The sequence below is a fragment of the Neoarius graeffei genome, chromosome 9 (genome assembly GCF_027579695.1).
Source record: "Neoarius graeffei isolate fNeoGra1 chromosome 9, fNeoGra1.pri, whole genome shotgun sequence".
Classification (NCBI taxonomy): domain Eukaryota; kingdom Metazoa; phylum Chordata; class Actinopteri; order Siluriformes; family Ariidae; genus Neoarius; species Neoarius graeffei.
Window position 1 is genome coordinate 71,802,193 of NC_083577.1, and position 16,928 is coordinate 71,819,120.

The 16,928-nt window shown below is 40.3% G+C and overlaps 1 protein-coding gene across 2 annotated transcripts in view; it reads left to right on the top strand.

Annotated features, from left to right (window-relative positions):
* Window positions 1–13,397, top strand: part of LOC132891332 (myc box-dependent-interacting protein 1) — a 41,881-nt gene extending 28,484 nt beyond the window's left edge. The window contains exons 9-19 of one of the 2 annotated variants that reach the window (XM_060928844.1): window positions 594–669; window positions 764–819; window positions 1,467–1,536; window positions 5,992–6,114; window positions 6,251–6,343; window positions 7,287–7,308; window positions 7,669–7,862; window positions 8,158–8,196; window positions 10,978–11,037; window positions 11,161–11,262; window positions 13,062–13,397. In XM_060928844.1, the coding sequence (XP_060784827.1) occupies window positions 594–669; window positions 764–819; window positions 1,467–1,536; window positions 5,992–6,114; window positions 6,251–6,343; window positions 7,287–7,308; window positions 7,669–7,862; window positions 8,158–8,196; window positions 10,978–11,037; window positions 11,161–11,262; window positions 13,062–13,163 (937 nt within the window). In that variant the 3' untranslated portion in view covers window positions 13,164–13,397. The remainder of the gene's footprint in view (window positions 1–593; window positions 670–763; window positions 820–1,466; window positions 1,537–5,991; window positions 6,115–6,250; window positions 6,344–7,286; window positions 7,309–7,668; window positions 7,863–8,157; window positions 8,197–10,977; window positions 11,038–11,160; window positions 11,263–13,061) is intronic. The other variant, XM_060928843.1, reaches the window with a different exon arrangement.
* The last annotated feature ends 3,531 nt before the right edge of the window (window positions 13,398–16,928 follow it).

The following is a 16,928-nucleotide window of genomic DNA, read 5'->3' on the forward strand; positions in this document are numbered from 1 at the left end:
TAGAGGCTTGGCAGTGGAGATTTGAGTGGCTGTTTTCTGAGCTTGGTCAACAGGCCGGCTCTACCTGTAGCCTCGCTTTTGCTTCCGTTCCCGGCGCCGCCTCCTTCGCTTTGCTTCCGATAACAATCCACGGAGACCCCGCTGGTCTCGCCCGGAATTTTTTTTTTTTTTTTTCTCGTCCGGAATGTTGTGCATGCGATGGAAATTGCTACAAACCGTCATTTTCTGCTGAAAACCAATGTCCAGCAAGTCCATACGGTTGTAGTGGATATTGAAGTCTGGTACAGACGAACAACATGCAAAAATACACACAAAAAACATAAAAACCGTGCACAGGTAGGGAGAGCTTGTAGCCACAGCCGTTGTAGTAGAATTGTATATAGTAGGGTTTTCCAGAAGAAAAGGTAGAAGTAGAACCAGAAGTAGAAGGCGGAATATGGCGTTTGACCGACACGATGGCGTCTGTCACAATCTGGATCGGCTGTGACGTCACATGCAAGTGCTCCATAGGGAGTTTACACAGTTCTAGTGGGTTTTTGTTGTTGTTTTTTAATCTCTCTCTCTCTCTCTCTCTCTCTCTCTCTCTCCTCTAGTCGTGTTGGTTTCTATGTGAACACCTTCCAGAGCGTGGCTGGTCTGGAGGAGAAGTTTCACAGAGAAATTGGAAAGGTAATGTCCATGCCAAAACAAAATGCATGTTCTACTATGTAAAAGTAGCTTATTGTTGTTTTGTATGGACTTATGTTGAATTTGTTTCTCACAGCTGAGCCAAAATATGCATGATACACTGGTGAAACTGGAGAATCAAGACATGTCCAGGTCAGTCGTGTATTTATTAATCATTTCCAATGGTCAGAATATTGTCCTTATTATTTAGCCATATTTACAATCCATTTATTTTCAGAGAGATGGCAGCTCAGTGTCTGTTCATGATCAAATCTGCTCATTATGACTGCTCTGTAAAGAAATTAGAGATCTAATAAGTGAACAAATCAGTGAACGCCATCACAACTCTCACAGAAAAACAGGTAGCCGAGTGGAGAAGAGCTCAACAATCCAAAGGAGGTAACAGCGGCAGCCCAGCAGTGTGTCTGTGTGTGTGCTCCAGTTTCTTTATTTTGTGCGCTGCTTTTTGCTGGCCACTTGTGTGAGATGAAAATTTGTTAGCTTCTATAACCTCACGGTGTATGTTTGGACAGATGCGTTTTTCTCTGTCAGCCCACTCCAAGCATGTGAGGAATGGTTTTATGAAAGAAGCCAGTGTGTATCGGGCTCTTTGCATGGATAATGCATATAGTTTGATATCCAGATTAAGCACCGAACTGCCTACAGAGGATAAGGCTTGCAGTGCAGACCAGTGAGGCTTGGACTGATCTGTAACAAGCATGAGTGTACAAAGTACCACGTAGTCAGTGGTGTCGTGTGATTAGATTTATATAATTTTATATCTGTTCTTGATCTTCCAGTGACCAAAGCCAAGATACCAATCACACCCTGAGTCCAGCAGTACCAGCTATCCCGAAATCTCCATCAAAGGTACACGTAATTTTGCGTTGTTGAAATGGAGACCTTCACGAACACCTCTGTTTTATTATATTCGCACTAGTCACGCTTTCTTGGACTTGGGGTGCAAATGTTTGCATACCCTATAGCATGATGAAGGGAATTTGTTTTAGGCAAAAATGCTATTAGTGTCACTGAATAGTGAAAATGTTATCAGATGTTTACAGCTCCCTTTCTAAATATGATCTTAATATTCTCTAATGCCCACTCTTTGCTTTTGGAACTACTCAGTTTTAAGATCTGTCTCCTGTAACACACACCCTTGCACACATTTACTAACATACATTACTCTATCCACATTCACTGGATATGAGCAATCAAGCACTCGGATTGGCTACTCTACTCAGTGTCGTAGTTGGGTCACTAAACCTCGAGTCCAGTCTCAAGTCCCCAGTGTTCAAGTTAGCTTCAGTGCTCAAGTCGAAGTCATTAAAAAAAAACTTTGAGTCGAGTCCACTATTGAGCCGAGTCGAGTCTGAGAACAAGACTCCAGCTGCACCATTTGACGGTGGCTGTTTTAGCGCCATTAACATTAGTTTGTTCCTGAGCATGACGTATGAACAGGTGAAGGTACTTCTTTTGTCAGGGAGTGTGAAGTATTCTATCAGAAATGGTTGGGAGACGGATGGAAGTGCAGAAGGTGTGTTTATTAATACAAGTGAAAACAGGTAAACAATCCAGAACGGCAGGCAATAGGTCGAGCGAGGCACAAACAGGCTATCAAAGACGAGAAACAGGAAATCAGGAAACCAAACAAGGAAATGAGGCTCGGTAATGTATCAGCAATGCAACTCAATACTTCGCAAAGTAAGTATGTTTTCACAGTTTTTATATCGGCACGTTGATTGCGCCTTTAATCTTGTGCGGATGCAAGTCATTTACGGTGCGCATACGAGAGTCCGCTTGACGCACGCACTGTCCGGAGCACACCCGAGAGTCTATCTGATATACGTGCCAAGGCGCACACGTGTGACACTCTTGCACGAAATTGGTACAAAAATTAATGTAGATATAAATATCTTATGCCAAATTATTATGGCATGTTACGTAAAAATCTGTCCTCGTCTCCAGTTTCCGACTCCGAATGCAGTTAATGCACGAGTCCACATCACCAGTGCTCAAGTCCAAGTCAAGTCACAAGTCTTTAAAATTGGGGCATGAGTTGGACTTGAGTCAGAGTCCTGAACTTGAGTACTACAAGCCTGACTCTACTACTAGGATATCAGCTCATATACCATGAGTAGAGCAAAACAAGATGGCAGAACGTGTTGCTGAACCAACCGAGGATGAAATAAAAACTCGACTTGAAAACAAAACCCCCCAAAATACAAAAAAAGCAACAAAATATGGAATAAAAGTATTTAATCGTAAGAATTTTTTTTTCAAGAATTATTATAGCATTTTTCACAAATTGCTACTGTCATTTCGCCGGTTTGTTGACATTCGAAGTGGAAATGATTTTGTCAGACATTTTATATAAAGTTTTTATTTATCAAATTTGCAAAAAATAAAAATGCTCTTTCTCAAAATCCAGTGAATGTGGATTTAATAAAACAGTTATTCCACTCAATCTCCTCATTCATGGCTTATCGCCAACTTGGTGCTACGTGCCTCGTCGGCTATCAGCTCATGTACTGTATGACTCTATTTCGTGGAATAACTGTTAATTATCAGTGTTTGAAGCTGCCTTTATAAAATCTGCCCTGGAGACTGAGAGCATCATTCTTATTGCAGAATACACAATCAGTTTTTTGAAAAAAATAAAATAAATAGACACACAGTCCTGTGCAAAAGTCTTGGGCATATGTAAAGAAACGCTGTAGACCAAAAATGGCTTAAAATAATGAAATTAAATGTTTCAAAAATATTATAAACCATAATCAGTAGGGGTGGTGTAGTGGTTAGCGCTGTTGCCTCACAGCAAGAAGGTCCTGGGTTCGAACCCAGCAGTCGATGAGGGTCTTTCTGTGTGGAGTTTGCATGTTCTCCCCGCGTCTGTGTGGGTTTCCTCTGGGTGCTCTGGTTTCCGCCACAGTCCAAAGACATGCAGGTTAGGCTAATTGGTGGCTCTAAATTGACCGTAGATGTGAATGTGAGTGTGAATGGTTGTTTATCTCTGTGTCAGCTCTGAGATGATCTGGCGACTTGTCCAGGGTGTATCCCGCCTTTTGCCCATAGTCTACTGGGATAGGCTCCAGCTTGCCTGCGACCCTGTAGGACAGGATAAGCGGCTACAGGTGATGGATGGATGGATAATCAGTAACCCGTAATAAATTAAACAAAGTCAATATTTGGTGTGAGACGACCCTTTTGCTTTGGGGGGAAAAAAAGTAGTCTCCGGTACAATGAGTGCAGGTTTATAAGGAAATGAGCTGTAGGTTTTACTGAGCATCTTGCAGAACCAGCCACAGTTCTTCTGGACACTTTGTCACACTTGCTTCTTAATTTTGCACCAAAACCCAGTAATTTTCATTGTTTTTTTCTTTTTTTAATCTCTTCTGTAATATGCTGCTCAGATACAAACTTTTTTTTTTTTTTTTCTGTAACATTTAATTTTGTGCTGGAAAACAAATGTTTGGACTCCTAAAATGTTTTTGTACTGACTTGATAATGTAGAAGTCATAAAATAGAAATCTATAACAAAGTTTGTATTAAAAAAAATACAACCCCGATTCCAAAAAAGTTGGGGCAAAATACAAATTGTAAATAAAAACGGAATGCAATGATGTGGAAGTTTCAAAATTCCATATTTTATTCAGAATAGAACATGGATGACATATCAAATGTTTAAACTGAGAAAATGCATCATTTAAAGAGAAAAATTAGGTGACTTTAAATTTCATGACAACACATCTCAAAAAAGTTGGGACAAGGCCATGTTTCCCACTGTGAGACATCCCCTTTTCTCTTTACAACAGTCTGTAAACGTCTGGGGACTGAGAAGACAAGTTGCTCAAGTTTAGGGATAGGAATGTTAACCCATTCTTGTCTAATGTAGGATTCTAGTTGCTCAATTGTCTTAGGTCTTTTTTGTCATATCTTCCGTTTTATGATGCGCCAAATGTTTTCTGTGGGTGAAAGATCTGGACTGCAGGCTGGCCAGTTCAGTACCCGGACCCTTCTACGCAGCCATGATGCTGTAATTGATGCAGTATGTGGTTTGGCATTGTCATGTTGGAAAATGCAAGGTCTTCCCTGAAAGGGACGTCATCTGGATGGGAGCATATGTTGCTCTAGAACCTGGATATACCTTTCAGCATTGATGGTGTCTTTCCAGATGTGTAAGCTGCCCATGCCACACGCACTAATGCAACCCCATACCATCAGAGATGCAGGCTTCTGAACTGAGCGCCGATAACAACTTTGGTCGTCCTTCTCATCTTTAGTCCAAATGACACGGTGTCCCTGATTTCCATAAAGAACTTCAAATTTTGATTCGTCTGACCACAGAACAGTTTTCCACTTTGCCACAGTCCATTTTAAATGAGCCTTGGCCCAGAGAAGACGTCTGCGCTTCTGGATCATGTTTAGATATGGCTTCTTCTTTGAACTACAGAGTTTTAGCTGGCAACGGCGGATGGCACGGTGAATTGTGTTCACAGATAATGTTCTCTGGAAATATTCCTGAGCCCATTTTGTGATTTCCAATACAGAAGCATGCCTGTATGTGATGCAGTGCCGTCTAAGGGCCCGAAGATCACGGGCACCCAGTATGGTTTTCCTGCCTTGACCCTTACGCACAGAGATTCTTCCAGATTCTCTGAATCTTTTGATGATATTATGTACTGTAGATATGTTCAAACTCTTTGCAATTTTACACTGTCGAACTCCTTTCTGATATTGCTCCACTATTTGTCAGCGCAGAATTAGGGGGATTGGTGATCCTCTTCCCATCTTTACTTCTGAAAGCCGCTGCCACTCCAAGATGCTCTTTTTATACCCAGTCATGTTAATGACCTATTGCCAATTGACCTAATGAGCTGCAATTTGGTCCTCCAGCTGTTCCTTTTTTTGTACCTTTAACTTTTCCAGCCTCTTATTGCCCCTGTCCCAACTTTTTTGAGATGTGTTGCTGTCATGAAATTTCAAATGAGCCAATATTTGGCATGACATTTCAAAATGTCTCACTTTCGACATTTGATATGTTGTCTTTGTTCTATTTGAATACAACATCAGTTTTTGAGATTTGTAAATTATTGCATTCCGTTTTTATGTACAATTTGTACTTTGTCCCAACTTTTTTGGAATCGGGGTTGTAGGTGGCCTAAGACTTTTCCACAGTACTGTATATATTTTCCTTTTGCTCATTCAAAAACATGAGGGATGTATAGTATATTAGTGCTTTTGTGATGAATTGCTTTGTAAGACTACAACACCATTTTTCCACGTATTGTATGCTGTTAAAGTTTGTGTGTTTGTGTGCAACAGCTGAAACCTGCAGTTCCTCCACCACCTAAAGTCACTCCATCCAAGGACCTGAAGCAGAATAACATTATTAACCTGTTCGATGAGGCTTCTGCTGTCAGCATTAGTGTTACGTCTCCTACACAAGTCAGTGTTCTATTTTTATACCCGCAGTTTCCGTGTGTTTGTTACATACTTGGGAGAATCTCTAAGAACATTGAAAACCATGAAAAGGTAATGAGACTGGGTTTTTTTTTTTTTTTTTTTCCTTCCCCTCTGATAGTTTGATGCTCCAGTCACTAGTAATCTTTTGGACATGGACCTGGATGCACTGCAGGCAGCCACCACACCGGCAGCCACTGTTTCAGCACCACAGGTCTTCTCCACTGTGTTATGTTTTATATAATATTACACACACAAGACTTCACAATACAAAACCACTTTTTGGCGAACATTTTAAAAATTGGCATTTCATTAAATCCATTCTGCATCATTTTTTAAACTATTATACCCCTGCTCCAAGGGGTGGGGGGGGCGGATACTGGTTTGCCTCCGTCCGTCCGTATCTCCATCCGTCCGAAACACACTTTCTTAGCAACCACATCATAGTCACTTGGTACCAAACTTCAGCTTGGGGTTCCATACCGTATTTACTGTTTTCAGGTCTGTCGCACATTGACTTCCTGTTTACCAACTGAATGTATTTATGAAACATGGGGTGGATTTACAAAATTTTCGTTACATTTTTCTCAGCAACTACACATCACAACTGCTTGATATTTAGTACTGAGCTTCCGCTTGGGGTTCTATACCGTGCATACCGTTTTCAGGTCCGTCACACATTGACTTCCTGTTTACCGATTGAATGTATTTACAAAACTTTGCATGGATTTACGATTTTTTTCGTTACATTTTTCTCAGCAACTACAAATCACAACTGCTTGACATTTTGGTACTGAGCTTCCACTTGGGGTTCTATACCATGTGTACGGTTTTCAGGTCTTTCGCACATCGACTTCCTGTTTACCGACTGAATATATTTACAAAATGTATAGTGTGGATTTTGATGCCATTTCAAGAAGCAAAATGTTATTTCAAAATGTCAGTTTACCAGGGTGCTATTTGAAATCCCTGGGGAGAACACTGCTCTTTACTTACTTCAGGGTTAATTATTTGTTGAAGTCAACGTTCATAATAAGTGTCCTATTCCTTCGATTGCTTGCATTCTGATATAAGCGAGAGCGGGGGGGGGATACGCAAGTCAGCAGTAGCTCACAGTTGATCTTGTTTTTTCTTCTCTTTACCATGATGCACTGAAGAACTGGGATTCATGGGAGGTAAGTGCACAAACTTTCAGTCTTCGTTATCCATATCCAAGGGTTGCCCTCCCTTTTCCTTTTTCTTTCAAATGACATACACTTATACATTTACTACGTATGTGTAAATGTCTCTGTTCTGTTTTGTCTGTCTTCAGTATCTTATCTTCAAGTCTCTTCGGTATTTCTCCACAAAAGAGCACTTTACTCTCGACCGAGACCAATTTTTTGTTTATAAATCTGCAGTTATAGCAATGCTCACATCTTTCACACTCCTTCACTGTTCCCTCTGAATGATCCCTGGCCATGGTTCCACCTGGCTTCCATATGCCCCTTATCCACTGCCCTCTACCACCTTCCCTCACCCTCGCCCCCCTGCAGCAAGATGAAAGCTACACTGAAGCAGCCAAGTCATGGGATGATGATAGCAGTCAGCCTGTGTGTACTGCCCAGCCTGTTTATCCTACCTGGGATGATGATGATGGCAGCCAACCAGTACATGCTCCAGCTGCAGAGCCCACTTGGGATGATGGGTCCCAGTCGGTGAAGGCTGAGGGTTGGCAAAGTGATGGGGCTCAGGTATTGTTCTAGATGAGACTGTGCCTATGCCTTCACTGGCTGATGAGGAGCCAGACTGAAGGCATGTTGCTGCGGGCACCACCAGTCAGGCATGACGTCACTTGGCATGGCAATTGGGGCATGGTGGTAGTAGAAGTCGTAGTGTTAATTAGTAGGTTGAACTGGGTGTTTATATGTTTGAGTGCAGAGATTTATGTTGCTGCTGTTTTTGTGTTCTGTCTGTGTTTGTCCTTCTCTATTTGTCTGTCTCTCTGTGCATTTTTCCTCTTTTCTTTTGTCTGTCTGTGTTTTGTAGGCAGCAGAAAGTGCAGCTACCACAGAACAGCCAGCATCAGTGAGTATCCACATACAGTACATAGTTTCAGCATCACTAGGTGATGATATATGGACATGAGTATTTTACTAGGAAATATGCCACTCGTACCGTATTTTTCATACGAGCAACATCTGGGACATGGAGATCCAAAACTGTGCCATCAATCTCTCTATGTCATTCATAAGGAAATCGATGAATTCTTTTCTTTTGATAAATTTGGGTACTTTTTGTTTGTGTCCTATATAATAATAAAAAGAAAATCACACGATGGCTTAAAGATATGAAGTTTATCTTCGTGGTGAATAGCTTGTATTTTTCATATGAAATACATCACGGCTCTGAGTAACATATATTTAAATAATATTGTCTGGCGTTGAGTAGTATATCAGATATATTCCATTCAACTAGCATGATATTGAATGAGTCAAAGATGAGTCAAGCCGAATATTTTATTTATATATCCCCCCCATGTAATTTACTTAGTTACTTTATAAAATCAACTTCAACTACACACAGCGGAGTGACCTGGCAGCCAAAATTCTCTCAAAATCTTCCACTTTTAACAAAGCAAACCTCACGGCCATGTTTGTTGACAAATTGTTACGGTCACTCACTAGCATGGAAGTTTTACATCCCTGACGTGTCTCTTTTCCAGTTATTTTATGTCTGTTGGCTTGTTTCTCTCTTGTAAATATGCATTAATATCTAATGAAGTTTTTGTAGCCTTTCTGGTGTTCATTGCCTCTTCAGTTTCAGTTTATTTATTTAGTGCTTAATTACAGCATAGCTAATCCTAGCAGTAGCACTGGATTTACCGTGTCTTCTCTCTTTCCTGGCCGACGAACAAATGGTTCTGTGCATGCGTAGCAGAAAAGTTTTGTCATTGGATCTTCGCTTGAGGTCTGACGTGTGACGTCGTGTTGTCTTGACAACGTGAAATATTGTAACAATATTGCACACTCATTCTCCATTGGGGAGAGTGGTGTAATACATGGAGGATAAGTGATATGATGTCGCATGCTATCAGTAAACCCACTAGAAGGGAATAGAATACATGTTTTTATTCTATGGAAAAAGTGGCGTGTATGTATAATAATTTCCGATATTTCACTCTGATGTCACTCCCAGTGTTTTCCCACTGATTAGATGTGTGTTGTCAAAATGGTGAACTGGTTCAAAATTTAAAATTTCTTTTGATTAACGTTTAAAGGTTAAAGGTGCAGATTGTTGTTTTATTGTGACAGAAACAGTAATTTAAGATGAAAAAAGAAATCTAGAGTGCATAGATACACCCCCCCCCCAAGTTAATACTTCGTAGAGCCACCTTTTGCTGCAATTACAGCTGCAAGTCTCTTGGGGTATTTCTCTATTAGCTTAGCACATCTAGCCACTGGGATTTTTGCCCATTCCTCAAGGCAAAACTGCTCCAACTCCTTCAAATTAGATGGGTTGCGTTGGTGTACAGCAATCTTCAAGCTGTGCCACAGATTCTCAATTGGATTGAGGTCTGGGCTTTGATTAGGCCATTCCAAGACATTTAAATGTTTCCCTTTAAACCACTCCAGTGTAGCTTTAGCAGCATGTTTTTGGGTCATTGTCCTGCTAGACCATGAACCTTTGTCCCAGTCTCAAACCTCTGGCCGACTTGAACAGGTTTTCCTTCAGAATTGCCCTGTATTTAGTGCCATCCATCTTTCCTTCAGTCCTGACCAGCTTTCCTGTCCCTGTAGATGAAAAATATCCCCACAGCATGATGCTGCCACCACCATGCTTCACTGTAGGAATGGTGTTCTCAGGGTGTTGGGTTTGCACCACACACGGCATTTCCCCTGATGGCCAAAAAGATAAATTTTAGTCTCATCTGACCAGAGAATCTTTTTCCATGTGTTTTGGGAGTCTGCCACATACTGTTGGACAAACTCCAAACGTGTTTTCTTAAGCACTGCCTTTCTCTTTCTTCTGGCTACTTTTCCATAAAGCCCCACTCTGTGGAGTGTATGGCTTAAAGTGGTCCTATGGACAGATACTCCCATCTCCACTGTGGAGCTTTGCAGCTCCTTCAGTGTTATCTTTGGTGTCTTTTTTGCATCTCTGATTAATGCTCTCCTTGCCCAGTCTGTGAGTTTTGGTGAGCGGCCTTCTCTTATCAGGTTTGTGGTGGTGCCATAGTCATTCCATTTTGCTATAATGGATTTAATGGTGCTCCCTGGGATATTCAAAGTTTAGGATATTTGTTTATAACCCAACCCTGATCTATACTTCTCCACAACTTTGTCTCTGACCTGTTTGGAGGCTCCTTGGTTTTCATTTTGCTTGCTTAGTAGTGTAGCAGAGTCAGGGTCCTTCCAGAACAGGTTGATTTTATACAGACATCATGTGACAGATCATGTGACACTTTGATTGCACACAGGTGGAGTTTAATCAGCTAATTATGTGACTTAAGTGAATTAGTTGGACCAGCTCTTATTTAGGGGTTTCATATGAAAGGGGGTGAATACTTATACACACTCCAGATTTCTGTTTTTTCATCTTATTGTTTGTCACAATAAAACAACAATTTGCACCTTTAAAGTTGTAGGCATGTTGTGTAACTCAAATGGTGCCAACCCTCCAAAAATCTGTTAATTCCAGCTTGTAATGTGACAAAACATGGCAAACACCAAGGGGGATGAATACTTTTGCAAGACACTGGACGTAGATGCTAGAGGCAAAATGAGTGTCCAATATTTTTAGAGGAAGCAGAATCCTGTGGGGTTTTTTTTCTCTTTAAATACTCATACATTTGCTCTTTACCTCTAGACAGTGGAAACAACTAATGAGAGCACGGAGGTAGAAATGCCACCAAGCTTCCTGTACAAAGTAAGTCTAGATTTCTGATCTCGCACTTTTTACAAACCTGTTTCGAGTTGCTGTTGATATGTGAACAAAACCATCCCCAGACTGCTTGATTAAAAACAAATCCATTCCGTTTATTCACTTCAGGTCCAAGCGATGCATGATTATGCTGCCAATGACTCAGATGAGCTGGAGATGAAGGCAGGAGATGTGGTGCTTGTAGTGACGTATGATAACCCAGAGGAACAGGTCAGCAATCCTCCTGTTTTTATCTGCATTTTAGTCATAATAGAATGGTGTGTGTCTTTCTAAGAGCTTCTTGAATTACTAGATCATTCCACACTTGAATATGCCTCATCTCTAACAGCTTAGATCAGAATATTTTAAAGGAGAACCGAAGGCAAATTTTTTTATCATCAAAATTCTATTTATCTCATTTTATTAAAGATAGGAATGCATTTCTGATAGCTATTTTGTCGCTGCTATAGCAAGTTATGAGTGTTTGAAATCTCATCTCATTATCTCTAGCCGCTTTATCCTTCTACAGGGTCGCAGGCAAGCTGGAGCCTATCCCAGCTGACTACGGGCGAAAGGCGGGGTACACCCTGGACAAGTCGCCAGGTCATCACAGGGCTGACACATAGACTCACATTCACACCTACGGTCAATTTAGAGTCACCAGTTAACCTAACCTGCATGTCTTTGGACTGTGGGGGAAACCGGAGCACCCGGAGGAAACCCACGCGGACACGGGGAGAACATGCAAACTCCGCACAGAAAGGCCCTCGCCGGCCCCGGGGCTCGAACCCAGGACCTTCTTGCTGTGAGGCGACAGCGCTAACCACTACACCACCGTGCCGCCCAGTGTTTGAAATATGCTCTGTAATATATCAGTCCGTATGTCAAAGCAATGGCCGTAAACAAGATTTGTTGAGACCTGTGCAAGACATCGTAGGACGGAAGTAAAACGTACAGTGGAAATCAAAGTGACCAACATCTGTCAATGTTCCCTGTGTCTGAAATTGCTCATTCGTTCACTACTCCCTATATAGTTCACTAGAGGACTATATAGTGAGCTCATTGGTAAAATGAAAAAATGCTTTCGGACACTTGTCCGTCGCGCTGGTATTTAAAACGTGCCAGATCAGTTGGCTGGTGGGTTTTCAAAATAATAAATACATGCATGCATTTTTGTGATTAAATCCATATTATACTGGGTGCATTTCCCACATTAATCAATACAAAGTACCTGCATCTTTTCAGTTTTCTTTTTTTAAATCAAGGCTTGAATACTTTCTTTTTTGCCGCTGCCTTTTATTAAATCAAATTTGAGACTTTTAATTTGATTTCTTTCAGCGTGACTGCAATGCATGATGGGATATATTGCTTTGGTTAGTGACCATCGGTTGTACACTACTTTTCGTGATGCATACTTTGAGTGCACTATATAGAGTGTAAATAATCCTCACTACGGTTTCGGACAGCACTACAAAACGGCGTCCCCACTATATAGTACTGTGAGTAGGGAGCAATTTCAGACACAAGGGTTGTCAAACACGCACGCCCTCTTTCAAATGCTGCTGTAAACAAGCCGGAAGACTTGTTTGTTTTGATAGCAGTCAGGAAAGCTTGAAAAAAAGTAGGCAGTAATCGTCATTTAAACTCATTTTTGTGCAATATTTCATTTGGAAAACCGTTCATTTGGTGGAATAAATGTGACGCAAGATGCCGAGTATGACACTTCATGTTTTCACGTCTCGCACAAGTCTCGTGAAGATCGTGCAGATAAGTGATGCCTGTCATGGACCAAACGAACGACATTCAACATGGCTAAAAACTGAATAGGCCGAGAAGTATATTTAATTGCAATTAGTTGCCAATACGAGTCATGATATAAGGTTACTAAAACCGAAAACGTAATTGAATAACACATTAATTAAGAAATAAAGCAAGTTTAAAAATGACTTCAGTTCTCCTTTAAAGGTGTGTGTGTGTGTGTGTGTGTGTGTGTGTGTGTGTGTGTGTGTGTGTGTGTGTGTGTTTTGCAGGATGACGGTTGGTTAATGGGAGTAAAAGAGGCTGACTGGGTTCAGATGAAGGATCTCAGCAAAAAAGGAGTGTTTCCTGAGAACTTCACACGGAAGATGTAAAAGCCAGGATATGACTTTCGCCATTTGTTCTTTTCGTGATTCCTTTTTTCGTCTTTACACTTCTGGATGCTCATTGAGAAGGGAAATATGCGAATTGTCACTGCAGCGACGCAGGCAGCCCACTTCGGCACATGGGACTCGAATATACAGAGGGGTTGTCAGACTTTGTCAGTATACTGGACTTTTGTGTTGTGATGTTGTACACAGCTATAAGACATATATGTCCCAGTCAGAATTTACACACATCCATGTAAGCTTTTAAGTCTTTTCTTGTCAGTTTAAAACAGCTAGATGAATATAGGAAGTCAGTAAATAATACCTATGAGTAATATAGCTATTTTACTAATACAGATGAGAACGTGTGCATGATGCTCCTTGAATAGATATAATCCAATATCGGCTGAGAATTAGGAGAACTTGATCATTTCATGATTATTTATAGTAGAGACTCTAACTAGCAGACCTCAAAGTACTCAAATTTACTGTCACACTGTCAAACTCTAAATATATGCAGCTAATTACCAGTGACGTATGCAGCTAATTTAGACAGTAAGGAACAGATATTCCACTCAGGAGAAAAGGTAGAAAAATAAGCATAAACACTGTGCCCTGTCTGGCCCTCAGATTTTTTTTTTTTTTTAAGGCAATGTAAATATATTTCTTTCATTTTATTTAAAAAAACAAAACATTATTTCATAGTAATGCACGACATGTCCGTGACCCCTTTTCTCCGGATATGTTAATATGCACAGGGGAACCATCAGAGCCTTCTAGGCCTTCAGAGACGGCCCAAACATGTCAGCATTTCAAATGTTGTATTTATTTATTTATTTATTTTTCATTCTTTTATAATTTCATTATAATTATTCTCTTCTAATTTTAATTTGGCCTCATTTTCTATCAAATTTACCTCAAATGAAAGCGTTACTGTCCTGAAAACATTAAAATAGTTATCCAATAAGAATTTTTTTTTTTGTCTCTAGGCTGAGAAGAGTTTAGAGCTGCTCACTCATTGGTTAGGACTTCATTGCCGGGACAGAAGGCCATGGCAGTGTACATTTATGTAAGAAGTGACAGATGAATTAACTAAACAGAGCTTGATTTATAGTGGGAGAGACCAAAAATGTATCACCCTCAGCCTGCTCGAAGGCCAATGCGAGCTTAACCGCGAGCCGGCACCATCAGCGCAGCAGTGAAGTCACCTTCCAGCCGGTATAGCGTTCATCAGTAGTGTTGGCGAATGCTAATAAAGCAGTCAAGCCAGTGCTATCAAGAGCAAGTAGCACAGGCTAACGACCGAGAAACTAAGATTTCTGTCTCCAAACTGTTCTTCCATGCTGCACGATCATGACAGTATTTTTCACTCAGACTTAAGTGTTCATTTCTCGATGTAATTTACTTACTTAGTTACTTTTAAAATCAACATCGACAGCTATACACAACAGAGCGACCTGGCAGCCTGCCGCTAATCCCTTACAAAATCCTTTGCCCTGTTGCTTTTTTGGTGTCTGGCTAAGGTTTGGCTGAGCTCAAGTCCCAGCTCTAATAGTCACGTTTCACCACTGTTAATATGTAATAATATCTTACTACTCCTGCCACAGCATTCTGTCTGTCTTTCTCTGTGTGTTTCTTTCTTTCTTTCTTTCTTTCTTTCTTTCTTTCTTTCTTTCTCTCTCTGTGTGTGAGAGAGTGAGTCACATTTCTTGGGCTTGAAGGATTTCAGTTTCTGCTGTGATTTTTTTTTTTTTTTTTTAATAATCCGATGGGTCACATTGTTCAAGCAGAAATATGCACTATACTATATTTATTCCACCCTCTTTCTCTGTGGTTATAGTTTTATTTTTGTACGTTGCGAGTAAAACGACAGTGAAAAGAGAGCCTGATGAGTGCGTAAAGTGCCATGGACTGGACACTTAGCTGGATTTCTTAGTAATCCATAGACCTCCTGTCATGTTTTTAATTCTTTATAGATGCTCATCATGTGTGCATTAGTTCACTTGGAACTGTAACTTCCCTTGTGCATCACTGTATATCTGATATGAATTTGAACCTGGTCACGAGTTGCACAGAGGCAGAGATAAAACCTGATGCACACTCCATGTGCTGTGTGCGAAGAGTGTTTTACTCCTTTCTTATTGATCTTCCTTCATTAAGACACTTCTTCTAATGAGAAAGCATGAAAGAGCTTCATCCAATCAAGTGCTTGTGCGTAATCTTGACTTTTTTACGCTTCAGAAAAATTTAATTACATCTCACTGAAGGAGGATAAGCGAATTACTGAAGCACTTGATGGGGGTCTAGTTGGTACGATTTGATTCGGTTTCATTAGAGAAAACACTTACGGGGTCGAAAACACACTTGTCCTTCATGTACTTCATTATAAGAGTGTATTTGCTTCTATTCTTGTGCCAGTGCATTTGTAAATGGTGATATTTTGTTCTGTGTCCTCGATGAAGACATGATATTCTACAGTACACATACCTACAGTATACATATGATCATTGTGTGAATGAGATCTAAGCATGCTTATCTCTGTGTGAAGTGTGTAGATGTGTTTTATGTTCTCTTGCTGAGGTGGCTTTCTTGTCCAGGTCCACCTTCTGCTTCTAAGCCATGAATAATATTCTTCTAAACTTGTGTAGCTTACTGTCAAGTCAGCTCGAATAAATGTTAATTTAATCCTACTACCATATGCTCCTTTTTACTGTTCACCAGATATGGTTTATTATTCTATCCACATTTACTGGATATGAGCAACCATGCGCTCTGATTGGCTAGTCTACTACTAGGATATCGGCTCATATACCGGGTGTAGAGAAAAACAAAATGGCGGCACGTGTTGCTGAACCAACCTAGGATGAAATAAAAACTCTACTTGAAAACAAAACCTCAAAAAAAAAAGCAACAAAATATGGAATGAAAGTAGTTGATAGTAAGAACCTTCTTTTTTTTAAAGAGTGGCTCAAAAGCTCAAAGAAGTTTGAAAATTACAGAGCTGAAATGTCCAAAGAAGAATTAAATAAATGTCTAAAGCTATTCTGTACCTCGATGTTAATTAAATAAATGTCTAAAACTATTCTATACAGCAAGATGGACACTTTGACGATTTGTGCAGCCATCGATAGGTTTTAAGAAGTTCGCCTAAGTGGAAATGATTTTGTCAGATGTTTTATATAAAGTTTTTATTGATTGAATTTGCAAAAAATAAAAATGTCCTGTTTCTCAAAATCCAGTGAATGTAGATAGAATAAAAGTTATTCCACTCAATTTCTTTGTACATGGCTTATAGGGAACTCAGCGCTACGCACCTCATCAGCTATCAGCTCATGTACGACTCTATTTCGTGGAATAACTGTTAAGTTTGAGATGTGGTGATATGAAAAGAGTAGCAGTGATGTATAGTAGACTGTGCATAGACAGCTTGTTTAAATCCCTGGTGCACTATGAACAGATGTTGATTCAGTATGGTATAACTGTCATTTTACAGTCTCTTATAGTCGGTGCTTCCACCACTCACTCATTGCATACTCGAGAAACGACATTAGCAAATGATGCACCTGAGTTGCAGTATCATGGCCCTCCTGCCCTAGAAACAGAGCAAAGACTGCTCAGTGTGGGATTGATTATTTATTGTTAAGGTTAAATGTATTTGTGCAAAAATATCAAACTAAAGAAACAGTGCCATATTCAAGCATGCTTTTATATTTTTCAAGGTGTGTGTGAGCGAGAGAGATCAAATGTGAAATTTGTTACTATAAAGCAGTA